General features: G+C 46.1%; 2 protein-coding genes across 6 annotated transcripts in view; both read left to right on the top strand.

Annotated features, from left to right (window-relative positions):
- Window positions 1–10,370, top strand: part of LOC110070852 (uncharacterized) — a 28,536-nt gene extending 18,166 nt beyond the window's left edge. For both annotated transcript variants that reach the window (XM_078387844.1, XM_078387843.1), the window contains one exon: window positions 6,492–10,370. In XM_078387844.1, coding sequence (XP_078243970.1) covers window positions 6,727–8,208 — 1,482 coding nt within the window. In that variant the 5' untranslated portion in view covers window positions 6,492–6,726 and the 3' untranslated portion in view covers window positions 8,209–10,370. The remainder of the gene's footprint in view (window positions 1–6,491) is intronic.
- The window catches only part of LOC140703806 (uncharacterized), a 30,710-nt gene extending 8,639 nt beyond the window's left edge, over window positions 1–22,071 (top strand). The window contains exons 1-2 of one of the 4 annotated variants that reach the window (XM_078387853.1): window positions 13,961–14,186; window positions 20,238–22,071. In XM_078387853.1, coding sequence (XP_078243979.1) covers window positions 20,526–21,944 — 1,419 coding nt within the window. In that variant the 5' untranslated portion in view covers window positions 13,961–14,186; window positions 20,238–20,525 and the 3' untranslated portion in view covers window positions 21,945–22,071. Of the gene's footprint in view, window positions 1–13,960; window positions 14,187–15,096; window positions 15,159–16,691; window positions 16,717–20,237 lie in introns of those variants that run through there. The other 3 variants (XM_072987694.2, XM_078387854.1, XM_072987695.2) reach the window with 3 other exon arrangements.
- The last annotated feature ends 880 nt before the right edge of the window (window positions 22,072–22,951 follow it).

The raw sequence follows: 22,951 nt of genomic DNA, 5'->3' as shown, positions 1-22,951 counted from the left end.
TGTGGTATTTTATAATTTTTTTAAAAAAAATAAGGATTGTTCTTGGTGGTTCCCCCCCCCCCCCAATCTGTTCCTCCACAGGTGTAAAGATGTTCCCTTCAATGTCCGGTTAAACCTTTCCACTTGCCCATTTGTGTGGGGATTACAAATGGAAACCTTTGGTGGCTTCGCCCCTTACAATTTCCACATCGGTTCCAAGGTCCAGCTCATAAAAGTGAGATCCTTGGTCAGTGAAGACCTTTTTTAGAGAAACCTGTTGTTGGAAATCTCCCTATTCTGTTGAAAGGCCTTTCCTGGGTGGGGCCTCGGTGTTCATGGCTCTGATCGGGGTGGCTTCGCTGGAGGGAACAGGACTTGGGGACGTGATGGGTAGCCGTTTTCCTCTGGCCAGGGTTTTCTGTGTTGTAATATTCAATATGTAACATGTCTTTTTCTTTAATGGATAACCTTGAAAGGAACCTCATGTGTTCCCTGTAATTAATTAGCCTTATAAATGTAGTCTGTTTCACCCTCTATTTCCACACCTTCCCTCGGACAGTGCGAAACTAAAAGCAAGGTAGAACCTTTTGAGTTTGCCTACTTATCGGCGTTACCTTGACTGCTGTTGTTTATTTTGCTCAATTATATGGTGTGTAATATGTTTTAGATGTTATGTTTCTTTATTAGGAATTCCCGTATACCTTTTCCCTAAGAGACTTAGATGAAGTATATTTTCAACAACTTATCTCGGTGTCTTGCAACCTCCTTTATATATTTTTCCACAACATTCTGCACCCCCAGGTTAGTCCTGCTCATATGTCCCCTCAGCCTTCTTTTCTCAATGCTAAACATGCCCAGTTCTTTCCGTCTCTCTTCCCACGGCTTGGTTTCCAGCCCTCTGATCATCCTGGTTGCCCTCCTCTGAATTTGGTCCAATTTGTCAGTACTTTTCTTGAAGTGTGGTGTTCAGAAACACGGAACTCAAGAGGAGGCCTAACCAACGCTGAATAGAGAGGAACTAGCACCTTGTGGGATTTGGAGAATAAACTTCTTTTAATGCCTAAAATGTTGCCTCGTGGCGCAGTGGTTAAAACGCTGTACTGCAGCTAAAACTGTGCTCACGACCTGGGGTTCAAATCCCAGGTAGCTGGCTCAAGGTTGACTCAGCCTTCCATCCTTCTGAGGTCGGTAAAATGAGTACCCAGCTTGCTGGGGGGGGGGCAATGTGTAGCCTGTGTAACTAAATTGTAAATCGCCCAGAGAGTGCTTGTAGCGCTATGGGGCAGTATATAAGTCAAATAAATAAAGAAATGAATAAAATAGTGTTTTTCCTGCCAACCTAGCAGTTTGAAAGCCTGTAAAACTGTGAGTAGATAAATTGGTACACCACGGTGGGAAGGTAACTTGTGTTCCATCTGTAGTCGCGCTGGCCACGAGACCACGGAAACTGTATACGGACAAATACTGGCTCTACGGCTTGCAAACGGGGATGAGTACCGTGCCCTAGAGTCGGACACGACTGGACTAAATTTCAAGGGGAACCGTTACCTTTTTAAAAATACTGTTTCCTTCTTTTGTAGCCACATCACACTGTAGGCTCATACCCAACTTGTCATCTACAATGATTCCAAGATTTTTTTTGCTTATAGTATTGCTGAGCCCGGGATAGCCCATCTTATAACTGTGATTGCAATATTTTGTTCTATCGAGCCCACACTTAATTAGCTATATAAACAAGAGATCACGGGGCACTTGGTCAAAAGCTGTGCTAAAGTCAAGATATACTACATCTACAGCATTCCCTCTTTCTGTCAGGGAGGTCAAAAAATGAGATACGGTAAGTCTGTTAGGTTTTGTTCAGTCAAATTCATGTTGGTAGTTTTGGTGACCATGTCCATCAGTCTTGTCCTCTGTCGTTCCCTTCTCCTCTTTGCTTCACTCTTTCCCAACATCAAGGTCTTTGTCAGGGAATCTTCTCTTCTCATGAGATGGCCAAAGTATTAGAGCCTCAGCTTCAGGATCTGTCCTTCCAGTGAGCACTCGGGGTTGATTTCTTTCAAAATGGATAGGTTTGTTTTCTTTGCAGTCCAGGGGACTCTCAAGAGTCTCCTCCAGCACCGGAGGAGGAGTTTCGTCTTGGTGAAGCTAGCAGCTCTCGGGAATAGCTCCCGGGGAAAGCTAGAACCACTTCGGTCTGGGACCCTTCCAGAAATGGGGGGGGCAAGGAAGAGTCAGGAGAGACCCTTCTGCAGCAGCTGGTGAGCCATAGAAGTTAGAAGATTGGGCAGCAACTCGATCTGTCTTTCTTCTGGAAATTCACATCAGCACAGACGAAGATGGGTGCCATTTTTGGCAACTATTTATTTATTTATTTATTTATTTGATTTGTATCCCGCCCATCTGGTAGGTCAGTACCACTCTGAGCGGCTAACATAAAATATACAATTATAACAGCATAAACCAAAAATATCAAATAGCCAAAGACTAGCCAAAGACAGCTCCATTCGCCGAGAATAAGAAAACAGAAGCACGGCGAAAGTATACATCAAAGTAAGTGGAAGCCCTTGTTCTATGAAAAACCTCATTAAATGAAGAACAAGTGATTGTGTGCAAATTTATGACCAAATGAGATAAGGAGCGGCATTCCTAGCATTCCAGCTTTACCCAAGCTGAAGGTCGAGTTATTTCGAAAGGAACAGCCAGGCAGAAATAGCTCGTGTCTCCATTAAAGGAGGAAAAATAACTCTTGAAGAATCAACTGACGGGCCTTGAAAAAATAAATTCTGTTGCAAGCTGTTCACTTTGGACCCCTTTTCCTCTGTGGTTATATATTTTTAGACTGTGTGGGACTCTGCTTTCCGTGGATAATATATTGCCGGGACTCTGATTGCTGGATCTCCCTGTTCGGGGGAGGAGAAGGAAGTCTTTGGAAGTAAAAGGAAGAAACGGACTGTGAGCTGTGAACTGGGGGCTATGTGGTTTGAACTGAACTGGGATCTTGACAAATGACATTCTAATAATAGAGTCTTGCCGGGTGAAGGTTAAAACAAACTTGGAGAAGAGAAAAGAAGGGAAAAGAAGCAACCGGTCTGAAGATATTAGCGACGTGTAAAAAGACTGGACTACAAAGACACTTGAGAGATTTATGTTTTAGATTCCATCTCTTACTTGAATGTACCTGCTATCTTATTGCTAATATGGTATAGTTGTAAGGTGAAATATTAGAAATATTGGATGTGTACTGGGGTAAAGGGGAGAGGGAATTTTAAGTGAAAATAGTGGAAACAGAAAATGGAACCTCCCCCTGAGAAAAATACAGATCGGTGGCTAGACTGGAAAACTTCTTTTCAGATGTCACTGTTGCAAAAATTCATGCAGGTAAATTATTATATTGACCAGATGGAAGACGTGATTGGAGGCTCTAGGGGAGGGAAGGTAGCAGAGGTTAAATTACACCAAAAAGAGATCTCAGAACCGGCTGTATTGATGAAGATATCAGATAATATACAAGGGATGGAGGACCACCCAGTAAGAGATGTAGCGATTGAGGTTGAAAAGCAAACTTTGAATGATATTGTTTCCCCTTTTAAAATATGGAAGAAAAAAGAGTCGCAGAAACAAAACAAGCACAGGGAGGAAAGGGGAGGGGAGAGCAGGATTTATATTATTTTGGGTCTGCTGAGTGCATTCTCAAGAAAAAAGGAGGGTGAAAGAGGGGATATATTTCACAATTGGCCTTGGTGTTCTGATGCTGTGGGAATAACATAGATTTAAACTGTATTACACGTACAAGTTGAAAGCGAAAGAGGTTAATACATAGACAAAATAGTCAAAAGAAGAAGAAAAAGAAGAAGAAAGATGAACCTTTATTGGAACATGAATAGATTAGATGTTTATATACTTGATATGTAAGATTGAATGATTATGCATTTGATGTTTTCTTATTCTCAAAACCCTTTTTCCATCCCCCCCACTGCCCTTTGCCTTTTGTATTCCTTCCCCATTACCCAATAGTTTTGAAAATAAAATTAAAAAATTAAAAAAAAGAGTCTCCTCCAGCACCAAAAATTCAAAAGTATCAATTCTTCAGAGGTTAGCCTTCTTTATGGTCCAGCTCTCACTTCCATACATTGCTGCTGGAAAAGCCATACCATTGACTATGTGGACCTTTGTTGCCAAGGTGATGTCTCTGCTTTTTAAGATGCTGTTGGTTTGTCATCGCTTTCCTACCAAGAAGCAGCTGTCTTTTAATTTTTTGGCTGATGTCACCATCTGCAGTGATCATGGAGCCCAAGAAAATAAAATATGTCATTGTCTCTGTATCATCCCTTCTGTTTGCCAGGAGGTGATGGGACCAGTGGCCATGATCTTGAGGTTTTTTTCTGTTGAGTTTCTGACCATTTTTTGTGCTTGCCTTTCACCCTCATTAAGAGGTTCTTTAATTCCTCCTCAATTTCTGCCATCAGAGTGGTATCATGTGCACATCAGAGGTTGTTGATATTTCTTCTGGCAATCTTAATTCTGTCTTGGGATTCATCCAGTCCAGCCTTCCGCATGATGTATTCTGCATATAAATTAAATAAGCAGGGTGACAATGTATAGCTTTGTTCTACTCCTTTCTGAATTTTGAACCAATCAGTTGTTCCATATCCTGTCCGAAATATAGATTCCTCAGGAGATAGCTAAGATGGTCAGGCACTCCCATTTCTTTAAGAACTTGCCATAGTTTGCTGTGGTCCACACAGTCAAAGGCTTTTGCATAGCCAATGAAGCAGAAGTAGATGCTTTTCTGTAACTCTCTGGCTTTCTCCATAATCCAGCGCATGCTTAGCAATTTGGTCTCGAGTTCCTCTGTCCCTTCAAAATCCAGCTTGCACTTCTGGGAGTACTGGGTCGACATACTGTTGAAGCTAACCTTGCTAGCGTGTGAAGTGAGTGCAATTGTACGGTAGTTGGAGCATTCTTTGGCACTGCCCTTCTTTGGGATTGGTATGTAGACTGATCTTTTCCAGTCCTCTGGCCACTGTTGAGTTTACCAAACTTGCTGGCATGTTGAATGTAGCACCTTAACAGGTCATCTTATAAGATTTTAAATAGTTCCACTGGAATGCCATCACATCCACTGGCCTTGTTGTTACACAAGCTTTCTAAGGCCCACTTGACTTCACTCTCCAGGATGTCTGGCTCAAGGTCAGCAGCCACACTATCTGGGTTGGCCGGGATATCCAAATCTTTCTCGTATAGTTCCTCTCTGTATTCTTGCCACCTCTTCTTGATGTCTTCTGCTTCTGTGAGGTCTCTCCCATTTTTGTACTTTATCATGTTCATTTTTGCACAAAAAGATCCTTTAATATCTCCAGTTTTCTTGAACAGATCTCTGGTTTTTCCTTTTCTATATTTTTTCTATTTCTTCGCATTGTTCGTTTAAGAAGGCCCTCTTGTCTCTCATTGCTATTCTGCTAGTCTGCATTCAATTTTCAGTAACTTTCCCTGTCTCCCTTGCATTTTGTTTCCTTTCTCTTCTCTGCTATTTGTAAGACATCATTGGACAGCCACTTTGCTTACTTGCATTTCTGTGACAACCCCAGACCTACTGGAGTATGCCACCCTGTACTTATGCTGCCACCAACCATTCCCTGTAAGGAGTCACACAGACCAGGAATGGATTTTAATAAATAAAAAAACAAGGTTTATTGAAATAACAAACAGGATAAATAAAAGAATCAGGTAAATAGGATAATGTAACGTGGCATAGCCCCAAACATACACATATAACAGATTGGTTCCCACTGAACCCTTTAAAGTAATGCACAGACCCTGAACCTATCAGTTCTGGCTACCTAGAAAGAAACCTGAACCTATCAGGTATGTACTAACTGACCGACAGTTGTAACCAGTCTGACACACAGACTCCAACTCCTAACTCTCCACACAAGCTCCAAATATATATACAGTACAGCTCCTCCCCCCTGATGTCCCGCCTTCCACTCCCCATAGGATGGAACTTTCCCTCCAAACCCATGACAGACAGGTACCATCAGTGCTGTATGTGACAATTTCCTTTTCTTTGGGATGGTTTTGTTGTTGCCTCCTGGACAGTGTTACGAGCCTCTATCCAAAGTTCTTCAGGCACTCTGTCCACCAAATCCAGTTCCTTCAATCTGTTCTTCACTTCCACTGTGTATTCATAAGGGATTTGGTTTAGCTTATACCTAACTAGCCCAGTGGTTTTTCATCCCCATATTTGAACAAAAGCTTACTTTAATATCTCCAGTTTTCTTGAACAGATCTCTGGTTTATCCCTTTCTCTTATTTTCCTATATTTCTTTGCACTATTCATTTAAGAAGGACCTCTTGTCTTTCCTTGCTATTCTGTGGAAGTCTTCAGCCAGCTCCTTCATTATCCTTGGATGCAGTTCATCTGGCCCTCAGGATTTGAACTCCTCCAAGCAAGTAAGGTCTTTGTTTTTTAAATTCCACTCCTCTTTGATCTCTTTTCTTCTCTTCTTCAGGTCATGAAGAGGACAATGGGAATTCTATGGAGCCAGTCATTCTTTCATTGAAAACAAAACCCAAGTGTGGAGCACCAAAGAAAAAGGATGAAAAGGGAAGAAGGGAAGACAGAAAAAAGAGAAATAAAGAAAACTCCAGCTTCTACTGCTATTAATGTTGATGCACTTCTGATCGCATGAAAAACTCAAGAAGAAAAAAGAACATAAATTCATAGAAAAAGGAAAGAGCATCACGATGCAGAGTGATTGTACATCAAGTGAAAAACCGGTGAGAGTCGAGAGACAATACAAATGCCAACAGTGTGGAAAGAGTATCGGTCACAGAAGTGGCCTCTATTCCCATCAAAGAATACACACAGGGGAAAAACCATTTAAATGTATGGAATGTGGAAAGAGCTTCAGTCAGAGCAGTACCCTGAGTTCCCATCAAAGAACTCACACTGGGGAGAAACCATATAAATGCATGGAATGTGGGAAGAGCTTCAGTCACAGCAGTACCCTGAGTTCCCATCAAAGAAGTCACAGTGGGGAGAAACTATATAAATGCATGGAATGTGGGAAGAGCTTCAGTCAGAGCAGTGCCCTGAATAGACATCAAAGAACTCACACTGGGGAGAAACCATATAAATGTATGGAATGTGGAAAGAGCTTCATTCGGAGTGAGAAATTGAGTTCCCATCAAAGAACTCACACTGGTGAGAAACCATATAAATGCATGGAATGTGGAAAGAGCTTCAGTCGGAGACCTCAGTTGACTTCCCATGAGAGAACTCACACTGGGGAGAAACCATATAAATGCATGGAATGTGGAAAGAGCTTCAGTCACAGCAGTTACCTGAGTTCCCATCTAAGAATTCACACAGGGGAGAAACCATATAAATGCATGGAATGTGGAAAGAACTTCAGTCGTAGCAATCGGCTGAGTTTACATCTAAGAATTCATACAGGGGAGAAACCATATAAATGCATGGAATGTGGAAAGAGCTTCAGTCGTAGCACTCAGCTGAGTTTACATCTAAGAATTCATACAGGGGAGAAACCATGTAAATGCATGGATTGTGGAAAGAGTTTCAGTCAGAGAACTCAATTGACTTCCCATGAAAGAACTCATACTGGGGCGAAACCATATAAATGCATGGAATGTGGGAAGAGCTTCAGTCGGAGAGATGAACTGAGTTTACATCAAAGAACTCACACAGGGGAGAAACCATATAAATGCATGGCATGCGGAAAGAGCTTCAGTCGGAGCAGTGGCCTCAGTTCCCATCAAAGAATTCACACTGGGGAGAAATCCTATAAATGCATGCAATGTGGAAAGAGCTTCAGTCATAGCAGTGGCCTAAGTTCCCATCAAAGGACTCACACTGGGGAGAAACCATATAAATGCATGGAATGTGGAAAGAGCTTCAGTCGGAGACTTCAATTGAGTTGCCATGAAAGAACTCACACTGGGGAGAAACCATATAAATGCATGGAATGTGGGAAGAGCTTCAGTCGGAGAGATGACTTGAGTTCCCATCAAAGAACTCACACTGGGGAGAAACCATATAAATGCATGGAATGTGGAAAGAGCTTCAGTCAGAGCAGTGGCTTCAGTTCCCATCAAAGAATTCACACTGGGGAGAAACCATATAAATGCATGGAATGTGGAAAGAACTTCAGTTGGAGACTTCAATTCACTTTCCATCAAAGAACTCACACTGGGGAGAAACCATAGAAATTTATGGAATGTGGACAGAGCTTCAGTCAGAGCAGTGGCTTCAGTTCCCATCAAAGAATTCACACTGGGGAGAAACCATATAAATGCATGGAATGTGGAAAGAACTTCAGTTGGAGACTTCAATTCACTTTCCATCAAAGAACTCACACTGGGGAGAAACCATAGAAATTTATGGAATGTGGACAGAGCTTCAGTCTGAGTAATAGCCTTACTTTACATCAAAGAAGTTACATGGAATGGAAAGCATAGAAGTGCATGGAATGTGGAAAAGGTCTCAGTGTCAGCAGTCTCCTTTGCTCGCATCACATCACACTGGGGAAATGCCACAGAAATGCATGGAATGTGGGGAGAGCTCCAAATTCATGAGTTGTTGACATCGAAAAATTCACAGGAGCAAAACCATCCAGCGAATGTTTGCATGTCAAATGAAACATTCACACACTGGGGAGAAACCATATGAATACTTGGTGAGATGCTGAAGTCTCCCTAAGCAGCATAGGGCATTCGGGCAGAGGTCCACAGGCAACAAATCTACTGCTTTCTACTGAGCCAGGTCCTCAAACCTCAGCAGTGCATAGCATATGTGCCTTGAACAAGCCTGACTCTTAAAGAACACTTTACTCAATACTTTGCAATTACTTCAACATGGGCTTTGTGATTCCATAGAACTCACAAGAGCTCACTTAAAGAGGACTTCTCTATGGTAGCTAATCAATGGCCTTTTCCACTCTTCTGGATTTAGCCAAACCCCAGTAGGTGATAACCAGCAGAGCTTCCCAGTGATGTGAAGACACAAGCACCAAACAGTCTTGATAGCAGAATACTTGTATTATTTACAGGATATGTACAGATATATACACAACGTAGTCCTTGTTCCAGTTCCAATAGTCATTCACAGCAGTTCCAGAGAGTACAGAGCTTAAATCAGAGTCAGAGTCCAGTAAATAGTCATATAGTCATATACCATGCAGTCAGTCCGGTTTGCCAGAGTTCCACTACTCCCAAGCATGTAGATACAGCTTCCACAGGATTCTCAGGCACAGCTCCAAGAGGACAGCACTCCACGACCAACAGCAACACCCACAACAACCCACAGAATTGTGTCTGCTTGGTCTCCCTGCTATATCTCAGGGATAGCCAATCCTGGGATGTTCATACTGCTGGTACAATTCAGCTCAGCTGAACAAACTCATGCTTAGCTTCTCTTTTTAGCTCTGATCCTTACAGTACTTACTGTCATGGTGCAAAACTGCATTTAACAATTTCACCAGGTTTAGCCCAAATCCTGTCACTTGGACCTCCTCCTTCATGGCTGTAAACCAATTAACTCAAGAGAGGCGTAAGTGCTCCCTCTGCCTCAGCCGCAGGTGTGTTATCTCCGTTCCAATTAGTTGGGAATTTTTTGGGTCTTCCGCCCTGGGCCTCTTCGACCTTGCCTCTCATCAGGATTCACTCTCTACCAGCCTGGCTGTAAATTAAGGAAGTGAGCCTCTCGGCCTTTTCCACATTCCCATGCCTTCCTTTCACTTTGAGACCTGACTGACTCCATTTTCTACAAGTCCCATTCTCCTTCAATATCATCACACTTGGATTGTGAAAGGAGCTGCTCCTACAGTGGTGGCCTTTATAGGGAAGAACACATCCAAGGCCAAAACTACTTCAGCTATGTGGAATGTGGAAAGAGCCCACTGTTCCAGTGGCAACCTTATTGAAACTTTAGAGAAACAACTCTTTGAATATGTCAGCTAGAAGAACAGTGTTGTGACTTTTCTTCTTTCAGGAGTAGCAAAACTGTTTATCTCAATGGGCAAAATTAAATATTTTGTTGGAGAGCTGCCTTTTTCTGGTGAGGATTTTATTGGGAATGTCATTTGGATTGAAATTTAATTATTCTGACTGAAAGTAATTCTTGAAGAAGTTACGCAATGCCGCCTATCAGTGTGTATTTGAGTATTTATAAGCTAATTAGAATACAATCTGTAAGCTATCTGTGGTGGCTTTTTTTAATGTTGGGAAATGCTTTTTTAGAAATTAAATAGTGCCCTTTTCTTAGGTTGTGAATTTTTCTATATTTTATTCTTTAAGATTGGTAGGATAGACTTAGTAAGAATTAGACTGGAGGTTGGATGCCTGCCATTTCAATAAAGCCTTGACATCAACATCCTTGTTCACTTTCTGCACAAAGTATGCCGGTTTTGCTATGAACAGTGAAAAGGAGGGACTATTATTTTAATTAGCCATATTAATCAAGAAATGGATTTGTAACAGGCAGAGGGGGCTTCTACTTTATCCTGGAAATGCAACATTTTCTCTTCTGAGTAGAAAGATAAGAAACTATTTCAGCAGTCAGGAAATTAACTACGATCTTGAAAAAAGGGTCTCACCCAGAAATCAACACCAGAGCAGAAAATGGACTGCTTAAAATATGTAGTGCCTTAGATTGGAAAGGCCAGTGTTGGAGTCGATAAAGGGGAAATAATAGGATGGCTGTGATAGAGACAAGGGGTGACGAGAACAGAAAAGGCCACCGTTTGGGGCAGATGGTGATTTTGGCCTGGTTGGCCTTGAGGGGAATGGTGCCAATCCACGATAAACAGCCCGCATTGCAGAACAGCTCTGAGGCTGACTGGTGGGTCTTGGATTATTTGAGATTAATTGGTTGTGACCTTCTTTGAGGGTCTGGCCACTTCTATAAACAGTGGCAGGTTAGAAATATCAGTCACAATCTGTGCCCAAGTGGATAAGGGATCCCTACCTGGAGAGATCTCATTTCGAGAAATCTCCAGAAATCTTTTTCCTTGTGGAGGCCTCTGTAGCCTGGATCCAGAAGATCTCGCTCCCCATCCAGCACAGGCTGCCACCCTCTGCTTTTCCACTGACCAGGATCACCTCTGAAAGTAAAATGAAAGCAGGAATAATAAATAGCATTCAATATTTCTAAATGGTTGAATTCCATGGAAAGGGCAGCATTAAAAGCACAGACAGAAACATTTCGATCTGGCAGATGGTATGTCAGAAAGGTGACCAGCTATGTTCCAGAATTCCAGTTTAACGGGAGTATATAGGCGCTGGTTATCGTTTTTGGAAGTTGGACTTGACAACTTGACCAGTTTAGTACTTAGACAGCAAATGTTAGACTATACTGGGAAAATGATTTCTGTTTTTTTTTGGGGGGGTGTTTTGCTCGTTCCTTCAGGGACTCCCAGCTCCCCTTCCATGAGGAGGACTTCCCAGGTTTGCTATCGGAATTGTGCTGTAGGAAACCAGGCTTACTGAAAAAGATAGGATTGTACTTCCAGGTTACCTTTTGTGGCAGGAACCGGAAAGTGAAATTACAGGGCAGAGCATGAAGAGGATCTTAAAGAAGAGCATCTTCTTTAACAGCAGTGAAAGAAGCTTTAGGGTGGGAGACCATCTTGGTGGTTGGAGATTGCTATTCTGCAGAACTATTGACACCGCATGGTAATGAAGTATCTGAGGATCTGAAAAAACGAACTGTTACTCTCTATAAAAGATGGCCTAGGCTATAAGAAGATTGCCAAAACCCTGAAACTGAGCTGCAGCATGGTGGCCAAGACCATACGGCGGTTTAACAGGACAACTTCCACTCAGAACAGGGGAAAAAGGGACAGGTACCTTCCTTGAATCTGTCAAGCAAGAAGAGACGGACGTTCCAAGATGTAAAATGGGTATCAATACTTTATTCAAAGATAAGCCCATGGGTATCACCATTGATACCCATTTTACATCCTGGGACTACTGTGCCGTTTCCACTCAGAACAGGCCTTGCCGTGGTCGACCAATGAAGTTGACTGCCCATGTTCAGTGTCCTGTCCAGAGGTTGGTTTTGGGGAAACCAACATAAGAGTGCTGCCAGCATTTCTGCAGAGGATGAAGGGCTGGTGGGGGTCATCCTATCAGTGCTCAGACCATACGCTGCACACTGCCTCCAATTGATCCCCAGTGCCCTTCTTTCCATTCTGGAAAACAGGAAAAAACGAGAGCTCTCAAAGGGGGAAATGAGCTGCTCCCAGGGGTGGGTCGAGGCGGAAGCAGAGGTGGGAAGGTGGGAATCCGGCCTCCTCCTGCCTCCCACCTCTAGGATTCCCCCCCCCCCGCAAAGGTTGCTTCCTCGTGAGTTTCCCGCCAAAGGACCAGCAAGGAGGTGAGCAATTGGGGTGGAGTGGGGCGCAGGACCGGAACAAGAGGGGGGCTAAGGGGTTGCAAGTACTCTAAAGAAACAAACAAAAGACACTCCCCCCCCCAAGAGGCCCTGCAGTCCGGATTGGGCCCCTCCTTCCGCTCAGTCTGCTAGGTGCGAAGGCCTTGCAAAGGGGCGGAGGGGGTGCCTACTTTTTCTCCCGAGTCGTCCTCCTCTTCCTCAGGGATGGGGGACTAAATTTGGAGGGAGGACAGATGGGAAGCCTGGGAGGGGTCTCAAATCGCGCCCTTCCCTCCCCCCGCGCCTGATTAAGACATCAGGACCCTTTGTCTATGTGTGTCAATGGCTCCTCGGCTTTCCTGCAAGGAGACGCCCCCCTCATTCCCCAGATCCTGAAAGCTGTATTTGGAGGGGGGGGACGGGGGGGGAGAGGGAGCTCTTACCCCCTGTGCTCTTTCACTTTCTCCCAACTGCTGCTTCCTCCATACAACACCCCTGCCTTATCCCCCCCCCTTTTGCCTAGGCTTGGAAAAGTTACGAGGGGTCCCAGAAATTGTGCTATAGGGGTCAGCTGGCTGCGATGGGGCTCCTGCCCATGACTGGCCTGCCCTCCTGAGCCCCTTCTGGATCCCCCTCCCCCTCGAGAAGCCCTTGGTTCAGTGGCTCTGGATCCAGGAGAGGGAAGGGCCGACCAGATCCCCCTCCCGACCAGATCCCATGCTGGGGATCCGGTGCAGGGAGGTGGGGTGAGTGGGTGGAGGGAGGGATTTCCTCCCTCTCTGCCTTTGTGTGTGTGTTGAGGGGGGGCTTTCTGTTGCCGTAGTGGGAAGAGCCTTTTTTTCTGGGGGGTTTATGGACTTCTTTTTTCCAAACCCATCTGCCAATTCTTGGCCTCTCTGTGAAAAGGGCTCCAAGGCGCCGTGCCAGAACTGGCCACCCGGGGGGTATGATTCACTGGTGCAAATCCACGTGTGAATCATAAACAGAGTCGCCCAGAAGTAATACAGTAGATCGTACTGTCGAGTTCCTTTCACAATGTGGGGGGGGGGAGGGAAGAGGTGGGGTTTTTTCCCCTTCTGCCTCTGCGGCGGTGCCTGAATGGGGTGGGAAGAAAGGTTCTCCCCCCCCCCCCGATGTTGCCCCTTTCGGCCTCCCCGGCTGTGATCTTCTGCTCGTAGAAAACAACGGCGGGGGGGGGCTTTCTGCCCTCCAGCAAAAATCCCCCCGACTTTTCTTTCCGCCGAGCCCCCCCAGCCTCTGACAAGAGGGTGCATGTGGGTTGGGGAGGACGGGCTAGTTTTCCGCGGGGAGGGCGCTGGCTGTGCATGATGGGGTGTCTTTGTGTTTGTGTGTGTATTTGTCTGTGTGTGTGTGTGTGTGTTTGAGAGTTGCGACGCCTTCTGCATGGAGGAAGGCTTGTTGCAATGTTTCAAACTTGGCAGATCCTGATGGTGGGGGAAGAATAAGGAGGCTCTCCGCCCTCCCCCCACGTGGTCTTCCCCCCTCTCCTGTCTGTGCACCTCCCCCATCCCCCTTTGAGGCTCCGCCCCTTCCGCTCCTCCCTCTTTCTCCCCCCCCCCCACCGCCCCTCTTTCCATTCTGGAAGAGGAAAAACCAAGGAGCTCTCAAAGGGGGGGGAAAGGGGAGCCGCTCCAAAGGGTGGGGGTCGAGGCGGAACCGGAAGTGGGAAGGTGGGAGTCCAGCCTCCTCCTTCCCCCCACCTCTAGGATTCCCCCCCCCCCGGAAAAAGGCCGCTTTGCAAGGGGGGGCGGAGGCTTCCTCTCCAGTTTCCTGCTAGAGGCCCAGCAAGGAGGTGAGCAATCGGGGTACGGGGCGCAGGACCACAACGGGGGGGGGGCTAAGGGGTTGTAGAACAGACAAAACACTCCCCCCAAGAGGCCCTGCAGTCCGGATCGGGCCCCTCCTCCAGCTCGGCCTGCAACGCGCGAAGGCCTTGCAAAGGAGGGGAGGGGAGGCGCCTATTTTGTTTTCCTCCCGATCCTCCTTTTTCTGCTGGAGGGCGGCTGAATTTGGAGGGGGGGACAGATGGGAAGTCTGGAAGGGGTCTCGATCTCGCCCTCCGCCTGAGTAAGACACCCGGACCCTTTGTCTATGTGTGTCAATGGCTCCTCCTCACCTTTCCTGCATGGGAGGCCCCCCTCCTTCCCCAGATCCTGCAGGCTGCATTTTGGGAAGGGGGCTAGTGGGGGGGGGAGAAAAAAGAGGGAGCTCTTTCCTCCTATGCTCTTTATCTCCCCCCAGCAAATTCTACTTCCGCCATACAACACCCCCACCTCATCCCCTCCTTTTGCCTAGGCTTGGAAAAGTTACTTTAATACCTCCTGTCCTTGGGGAGGGTTGCAAGGACGGAGGGAGGGGGCTGCAAAGGGGGGGAACACTAGGGGTCCAAGAAATGGGGCTTTGGGGGAGAAGAGGGGAGTCAGCTGGCTGCGAGGGGGCTCCCATCCCACCCAATGCCTGCCTTGCCCTCCTGAGCCCCTTCTGGTTCCCCCTCCCTCTCTGGTGTTTGAAGGGGACTCTTCAGAAGAACTCGGTTCCGTGGCTCTGGATCCAGGAGAGGGAAGGGCCGAGCAGATCTCCATCCCGACCACATCCCAGGCTGGTTATCCACTACAGGACGGGGTTTGGGGTTGGTGGGTGGAGGGATTTCCTCCCCCCTTCTCTCCCCCTTTCTCTCTGTGTTGGGGGGGGGGCTTCCTGGTGGCATTGCTGGAAAAGACCTCGGGGTTCCCAAAAGAAGGCCCCAGAAGGAGGCAGACGACCGGTGAGTTTCCTGGGCCAAGTGCAGGTTCGAGCCCAGATTGCAAGATCCCCCATTTGGTTATCTACCATGCTCCCTCTCTGAACCTGTGCAGAGTGTTAGTATTTTAGTTCGCAATCCTCCTCAGCTCAACCCTGCCTTAACTGCTGTGGGTGAGAAGCAGCTCGGCGTGGGGGCTTTTCCTTCCAAGCCGCTCTGGGGTGTCCGGTTCTTTTGGGGAGGGAACGGTGGGAGAGGGAGTCCTTTTTCCCTCTCGCCTTTCTCCTAGAGGAAGCTGTATAAGAACCTGAGGAGAGCCCTGTGGTGGATCAGGCCCAGGGCCCCTCTTAGTCCCCCTTCTAGTCTCTCCCTCTGTCCCCACCAGATGCTCCCGAGAGCACTGGATCCCCCCCTCTCTCCAGAGACCCCTCTTCCCCTGCATCCGGCATGGATCGGGTGCCTCGGTCTCCTAAACTTGTGGGCAGCCAAGGGAGTGATCTGGAAGGAAGGGGGGGGAACCACAGCCAAGGAAGGGAGGCAGAGCTTTGCGCCTGGACTACTGGGGTCCCGATCCCTGGCTGTGGGGGGAACCTCAGCTGCTGCCAGATGGCAGGCGTTGCCCAGGCTGGGGAAGAGGAGAAAAGATTATTTCAGGAATCGAGAAAGGCGGCAAGCAAGAAGTGGCAAGAAATGTCTTTTTTTTTCAAATTAAGGATTATTCTTGTTGGTTCCCCCCCACGGTTCCTCCACAGGTGTAAAGATGTTCCCCTCAGTGTTCAATTAAACCTTTCCACTTGCCCATTTGCGTGGGGATTACAAATGGAAACCTTTGGTGACTTCGCCACTTACAATTTCCACATTGGTTCCAAGGTACAGCTCATGAAAGTGAGATCCTTGGTCAGTGAAGACCTTTTTTAGAGAAACCTGTTGTCAAAAATCTCCCTATTCTGTCGAACGGCCTGTCCTGGGTGGGGCCTCGGTGTTCATGGCTCTGCTGGGGTCGGCTTCGCTGGAGGGAACAGGACTTGGGGATGTGATGGGTAGCCTTCGTCCACCTCTTTCCTCCTGTTTGGCCAGAAGAACTGCCGTTTTCCTCTGGTCAGGGTTTTCTGCTCCGCTCCCCCCATGGGGGTCCTGCTCAGGGTAGGTCATGAGCCAATCGAAACACCTCCCTCTGCAACATACGGGGTAAAACCATTTGTCCCCCTTCTCCACCCACCCTGACTTTAATACCCTGTATATAGGATCCTATCCCTCAATTCATTCTCCTGCTCCTGAACTTTTGGGTTCATTGGCCCCTTCCTGCCCAAACACCCTTCCTCCCTCTACTCCATTCCTGCAGCCCCTTCTGTCCTCCTTAACGTTTCCTGCCGCCCCCACCACCACCGTGGGAGGAAGGCTAGCAGCTGCTTGCAGAGGCTGGGCTCCACGTGCACCTGCTCCTCAGCTGAGAGGGGGGACTCACGCATGTGCAGTGAGACGTTCTCCAATGTAGGCTGCCTCTCGGAAAGCATGAGTCCCAGAATCATGAAGTTGGAAGGGGAATCTGAGGCCATCCAGTCCAGCTCCCTGCTCAATAAAGGTAAACAGATTAAAGGATATCTGCCAGGTGGGTGTCTAAATTTCTTTTGAACACCTCCAGGGCTGGTTCACCACCTCTTGAGGCACAGAATTGGAGAATAGTGAAGTTGGATGGGGCCTGTAAGGCCATCTAGCCCAACCCTCTGTCCAATAAAGGTAGTAGACCCCATGGTCATTCCACTGTCAACAGTTAAGAGGTTTCACCTGATTCAGCCTAAATCTGGTTTTCTCTGCACAGTTCAGCCCATTTTTGCATGTCCCACACTCTGGGAGGACCCTGCCTCTCTTTTGTAGGAGAGTCTTTGAAGAGTGTGATCATATGTCCCCCAGCCTTCTTTTCTCAAGGCTAAACATGCCCAGTTCTTTCTGTCTTTCTTCCCACTGCTTGGTTTCCAACCCTTTTATCATCCTGGTTGCCCTCCTCTGAACTTGGTCCAATTTGTCAGTACAGTGGACCCTCGACTTACAAACTTTTCGAGTTACAGACTTCTCTGGCTGCAAAATTTAGATTCAACTTGCAGCCAGAGAATCGACTTACAGACCAGAAAAAAACCAAAATGGAATAAAAATAGAATAAAAACCACTGGTTATGGGATTAATCGGTTTTCAGTGCATTGTAGGTCAATGGAGATTCGACTTACAGACTTTTCGACTTGCAGCCACCATTCCAATACGGATTAATTCCTTAAGTAGAGGGTCCACTGTACTTTTCTTGAAGTGTGGTGTTCAGAACTAAACATGGAACTCAAGAGGAGGCCTAACCAACGCTCAATAGAAAGGAACTAGCACCTTGCGGGATTTGGAGAATAAACTTCTTTTAATGCCTAAAATAGTGTTTCTCCTGCCAACCTAGCAGTTTGAAAGCCTGTAAAAATGTGAGTAGATGAATAGGTACACCATGGTGGGAAGGTCACGGTGTTCTGTGTCTAGTCTTTATTTCACAAATAGACTTATTTCACAAATGGTTAGAGTCATCAGATAGTGTATTCGCAAAGGCTTTCACGACCAGGATCTAATGGTTGTTGTGGGTTTTTCGGACTCTTTGGCCGTGTTCTGAAGGTTGTTTTTCCTAACGTTTCACCAGTCTATGTGGCCGGCATCTTCAGAGGACAACACTTATTTATGGCTGTCGGGTAGGCTTTTGTCTTTTTCTGTAGATGGGTGATTAGTGTGTCTTGTTGTGGGTGTATTGTTGGTGATAAGGAGAAGAGATTATCTGTCACTGTGGTTGATGGGTGTCATTAGCTGGTCTTTTGTGTGTAGTGATCCCCTGTCCTTGTGGCTGAGTAGAGTTTGTTCACCTTTTGCACCCGAGCTGGGAGCCAAGTTTTGTTGAGCACTTTCCTCTTTTTTGCTGAAGTTCTGCTGGTGCTTATGGATTTCAATGGCTTCCCTGTGCAGTCTGACGTAGTGATTGCTAGTGTTGTCCAATATTTCAGTATTTTGAAATAGAATTTCATGCCCAGTTTTAGGGCATGTTCAGCCATTGCAGATTTTTCTGGTTGTTTTAGTCTGCAGTATCTCTCATGTTCCTTGATTCTGGTGTGGATGCTTCATTTTGTGGTTCCAATATATACCTGGCCACAACTGCAAGGTATCCGGTATACTCCTGCAGTGGTGAGGGGGTCCCTTCTGTCCTTTCCTGACCATAACATTTGCTGTATTTTTGTCGTGGGCTTGAATACTGTTTGTACGTTGTGTTTTTTCAAAAGTTTCTCCATGCGATCTGTGACCCCCTTTGATGTATGGCAGAAATACTTCTTTGTGGGTGGCTGTTTCTCTTCTTCAGTTTGCTGTTGTTTTCTTAGTTTGATGGCTCTTGTGATTTCATTTTTGGAGTAGCCATTTGCCTGTAGGGCCCAATTCAGATGGTTGAGTTCGGTGCTGAGATACTGAGCTTCACAGTTCCAATTTGCACGGTCTACCAGTGTTTTGATTATGCTTCTTTTTTGCTGTGGGTGGTGGTTGGAGTTTTTGTGTAGGTACCAGTCTGTGTGGGTGGGTTTTCTGTAGACCTTGTGTCCCAGTCGGAGGTCAGTTTTGTGTAGGACCATGACATAAGAACGGGGGTTGGCCCTTGGTTGATATTTCTTTAAAAGGTGAGGGGAAATGCTTTGTATGTATTATTTGTAATATGGTGGATTGCCTTTTCATTGTTTAGAAATATAAATGAATTAAAAAAGTTTATCACTGGGAAAAAAATCAGTGAATCAATAGGTGTATTCAGTTCATAAAATTGCCATGATATAATTTCACAGTTAATCACTTCTGTTTGTTGAAATAATTTTAAGTAGGTTTGATCTGACTAAAGAGCCTTGTGGCGCAGTGGTTAAATCGCTGTACTGCAGCTAAAACCATGCTCACGACCTGGGGTTCAAATCCCAGGTAGCCGGCTCAAGGCTGACTCAGCCTTCTATCCTTCCGACGTCGGTAAAATGAGTACCCAGCTTGCTGGGGGGGGGGGCAATGTGTAGCCTGCATAATTAAATTGTAAACCGCCCAGAGAGTGCTTGAAGCGCTCTGGGGCAGTATATAAGCAGCACACTTTGCTTTTGCTTTTGCTTTTTGATCAATTATAACATTTGAAGTTCTAGTTATAGATTTATTGGGTCAATAGTTAAGGTATTAGCCAAATTTCAAGGTTAATTTACATCTCCTCCACCCCCCTCAAGTGATAGTGAAGCAAAAACAGTAGTCAGTGGGATTTAAACTTGGATATCTGTTTTGGATTTCATAACATTGATGTATTAGATAGATTAATTCATCAGACTTGAATTAAAATGTAAACCATTCCATCCGTTAAGTACACCTTCCTCCCTCTTCTACAACCCATTCTTGAACCCTCCAGCACTTCCTCTAACAAGCAATGAGCATACCATCTGTAGTCCCTGTGCAAGCAGCCGATGGTTCCAGGAGTTTTCAGAATGTAGGAGAGACCCTAAATGTCCTTCTCGTTCAGAAATTGATTCGACTAAGTCCCGAGAGATTAGACGGTCTGTTATGAATGGATCATTCGGTTCCCACAATTTTCTGGATGTTAGCTACAGTCCCGCTGTCAAGAGGGGGAACTACTCTGAACCTCCTGTGATGTTCTTAGCACGAGGTTTTCACTCATCCCTCTGACTTACATTTCTATCGATTTTTTTAATACTGGCTTGGATTGTTTTGTCCTTAGACGGGCACGGACCAGCTTTTGTGCAGGAAGTCGTCCCATCAGGAGGTGAAGAGGAGTTTTCCAATTATGTAAGACCAGTAGAAATTAGGATTAAGTGAGGAAAAAATTATTAGACAGAACTTAACAAACAAAAGAAAGCAAATAACAAACCACAGAGACCAGACCAATACACAGTATAAACTGTTTGCCATGTTGGGAAAAGGGGGGAATCATGTGTCTCACCTCAGGCTCCTTTTCTCAAATGTGCCCAGTTCCTTCAGTCTTTCTATTTTGGCTTTCAGTTCTTATTGCATTGCTTTTAAGTTGCATGCAGAGAGTCTTTCGTCTCTTTTTTTCCCCTCCAACAGGCGATGAAGAGGACAACTGCAATTCTATAGAACCAGTCAGTCTTTCATTAAAAAGAAAACCCAAGTGTGGAACAACAACAAAAAATTATTTAAACATTAAAAGGAAAGGGAAGAAGGGAAGCCAGGAAAAAAGAGATGAAGAAAACTCCAACTTTGACTGCTATTTAATTTGATGCACTTCTGATCACATGAAAAAATCAACAAGGAAAAGAAAGGACAAAAGTTTCTATGGGCAGATAAATATTCAAGGGTGCCTCAGATCAGTGGTTCTTAACCTTTGTTACTCGGATGCTTTTGAACTGCAACTCCCAGAAACCCCAGTCAGGACAGCTGGTGGTGAAGGCTTCTGGGAGTTGCAGTTCAAAACTCCTGAGTAACTCAAGGTTAAGAACCAGTGCCTCAGATGACAGTGGACTTGACATACTTCACCTAGAGGAGAAACGAAGTAAATGCATAGAAAAAGGAAAGAGCGTCATGATGCAGAGTGACTGTAGTTCAAGTGACAAATCCCTGAAAGGTGAGAGACAATACAAATGCCTACAGTGTGGAAAGAGCTTCAGTAAGAGCAGTACGCTCAGTTGCCATCAAAGAACTCACACTGCGGAGAAACCTTATAAATGCATGGAATGTGGAAAGAGCTTCAGTGAAAAGAGTACGCTTAGATCACATCAAAGAACTCACACTGGGGAGAAACCTTATGAATGCATGGAATGTGAAAAGAGCTTCAGTGAAAAGAGTACGCTTAGATCACATCAAAGAACTCACACTGGGGAGAAACCATATACATGCATGGAATGTGGGAAGAGCTTTAGTCAGAGCATTCATCTGAGTTCACATCAAAGCATTCACACTGGGGAGAAACCATATAAATGCATAGAATGTGGGAAGAACTTCAGTCGGAGTGATGTACTGAGTTCACATCAAAGAACTCACACTGGAGAGAAACCGTATAAATGCATAGAATGTGGAAAAAGCTTCAGTCACAGCAAATCCTTGAGTTTACATCAAAGAACTCACACTGGGGAGAAACCATATAAATGCATGGAATGTGGGAAGGCCTTCAGTCAGCAAGTGCACTTGAGATCCCATCAAAGAATTCACACAGGGGACAAACCGTATAAATGCATGGAATGTGGAAAGAGCTTCAGTCTGAGTGGTACCCTGAGTTCACATCAGAGAACTCACACTGCGGAGAAACGGTATAAATGCTTGGAATGTGAGAAGAGCTTCAGTCACAGCAGTAAACTTAATTTACATCAAAGAAATCATACTGGGGAGAAACCATATAAATGCAGGGAATGCGAAAAGAGCTTCAGTCGGCAAGATCACCTGAGTTCACATCTAAGAACTCACACTGGGGAGAAACCATATAAATGTATGGAATGTGGAAAGACCTTCAGCCAGAGCGGTACCCTGAGTTCACATCAAAGAATTCACAGTGGGAGGAAACCTTATAAATGCATTGAATGTGGGAAGACCTTTAATCACAGCAGTAACCTGAGTTCACATGAAAGAACTCACACTGGGGAGAAACCATATAAATGTATGGAATGTGGAAAGACCTTCAGTCAGAGCGGTACCCTGAGTTTACATCAAAGAACTCACACTGGGGAGAAACCATATAAATGCATGGGATGTGGAAAGAGGTTCAGTCAGAGCAAATCCTTGAGTTTACATCAAACAACTCACACAGGGGAAAAACCGTAGAAGTGTATGGAATTATGAAGTGTGAGAGAAACAACTGTTTGAAGATGTTTGCTAGAAGAACAGTGTTGTGATTTTTTTTTCTTTTAGGTGTTCATCTTGATGGGCAAAATTAAATATTTTTATTAGAGATCTGCCTTTTTCAGGTGAGGGTTTTTTTGGGAATGACATTCGGATTGAAATTTAATTACAGTGGTGCCTCGCATAGCGATTGCATCGTATAACGATGAAAACGCTTTGCGATGAAGATTTTGCGATCGCTTTTGCAATCGCTTTCCGATGTTCCCTATGGGGAAATTTCGCTTTGCGATGATCGGTTCCCTGGGGAACTGATCAAGGCAAAGCATGCTTCTCCACCAGCTGATCGGCGGAAGGAAGGACTAAGGGGCTGGCCCCAATCCCCGTGCACAGCCAGAGAGCTGCAAAGGAGGAGGCGGCCGGTGACCGGGATCAGGGCGGCAGCGCTGGACGGGGGGGGCGGCGTGCCAGAGACCCCTTCCCCACCCCATCTGCACCCCGCCGAGGAGACCGGGCATCGTGCGGGGCTGGGTGGAATTTTGCTTTGCCCTGATCGGTTCCCTGCTTGGGGAACCGTTCAGGGCAAAGCAACTGCAGAAGGAGGGGGAAAGGACCTGGCCCCAATCCCCGCGCGCAGCCAGAGAGCTGCAAAGGAGGAGGTGGCGGGGACCGGGATCAGGGCGGCAGCGCTGGACGGAGGGCGGCGTGCCAGAGACCCTCTCTCCGTCCCATCTGCGCCCCGCCGAGGAGACCAGAGACCGGGCATTGTGCGGGGCTGGGTGGAATTTTGCTTTGCCCTGATCGGTTTCCTGCTTGGGAAACCGTTCAGGGCAAAGCAACTGCGGAAGGAGGAGAGAAGGACCTGGCCCCAATCGTCACACAGCCAGAGAGCTGCAAAGGAGGAGGCGGCCGGGGACCGGGATCAGGGCAGCAGCGCTGGGCGGGGGGGCGGCGCGCCAGAGACCCCTTCCCCACCCCATCTGCACCTCGCC

The sequence above is a fragment of the Pogona vitticeps genome, chromosome 2 (assembly GCF_051106095.1).
Source record: "Pogona vitticeps strain Pit_001003342236 chromosome 2, PviZW2.1, whole genome shotgun sequence".
Classification (NCBI taxonomy): domain Eukaryota; kingdom Metazoa; phylum Chordata; class Lepidosauria; order Squamata; family Agamidae; genus Pogona; species Pogona vitticeps.
This window is presented reverse-complemented; position numbering and strand designations above follow the sequence as displayed.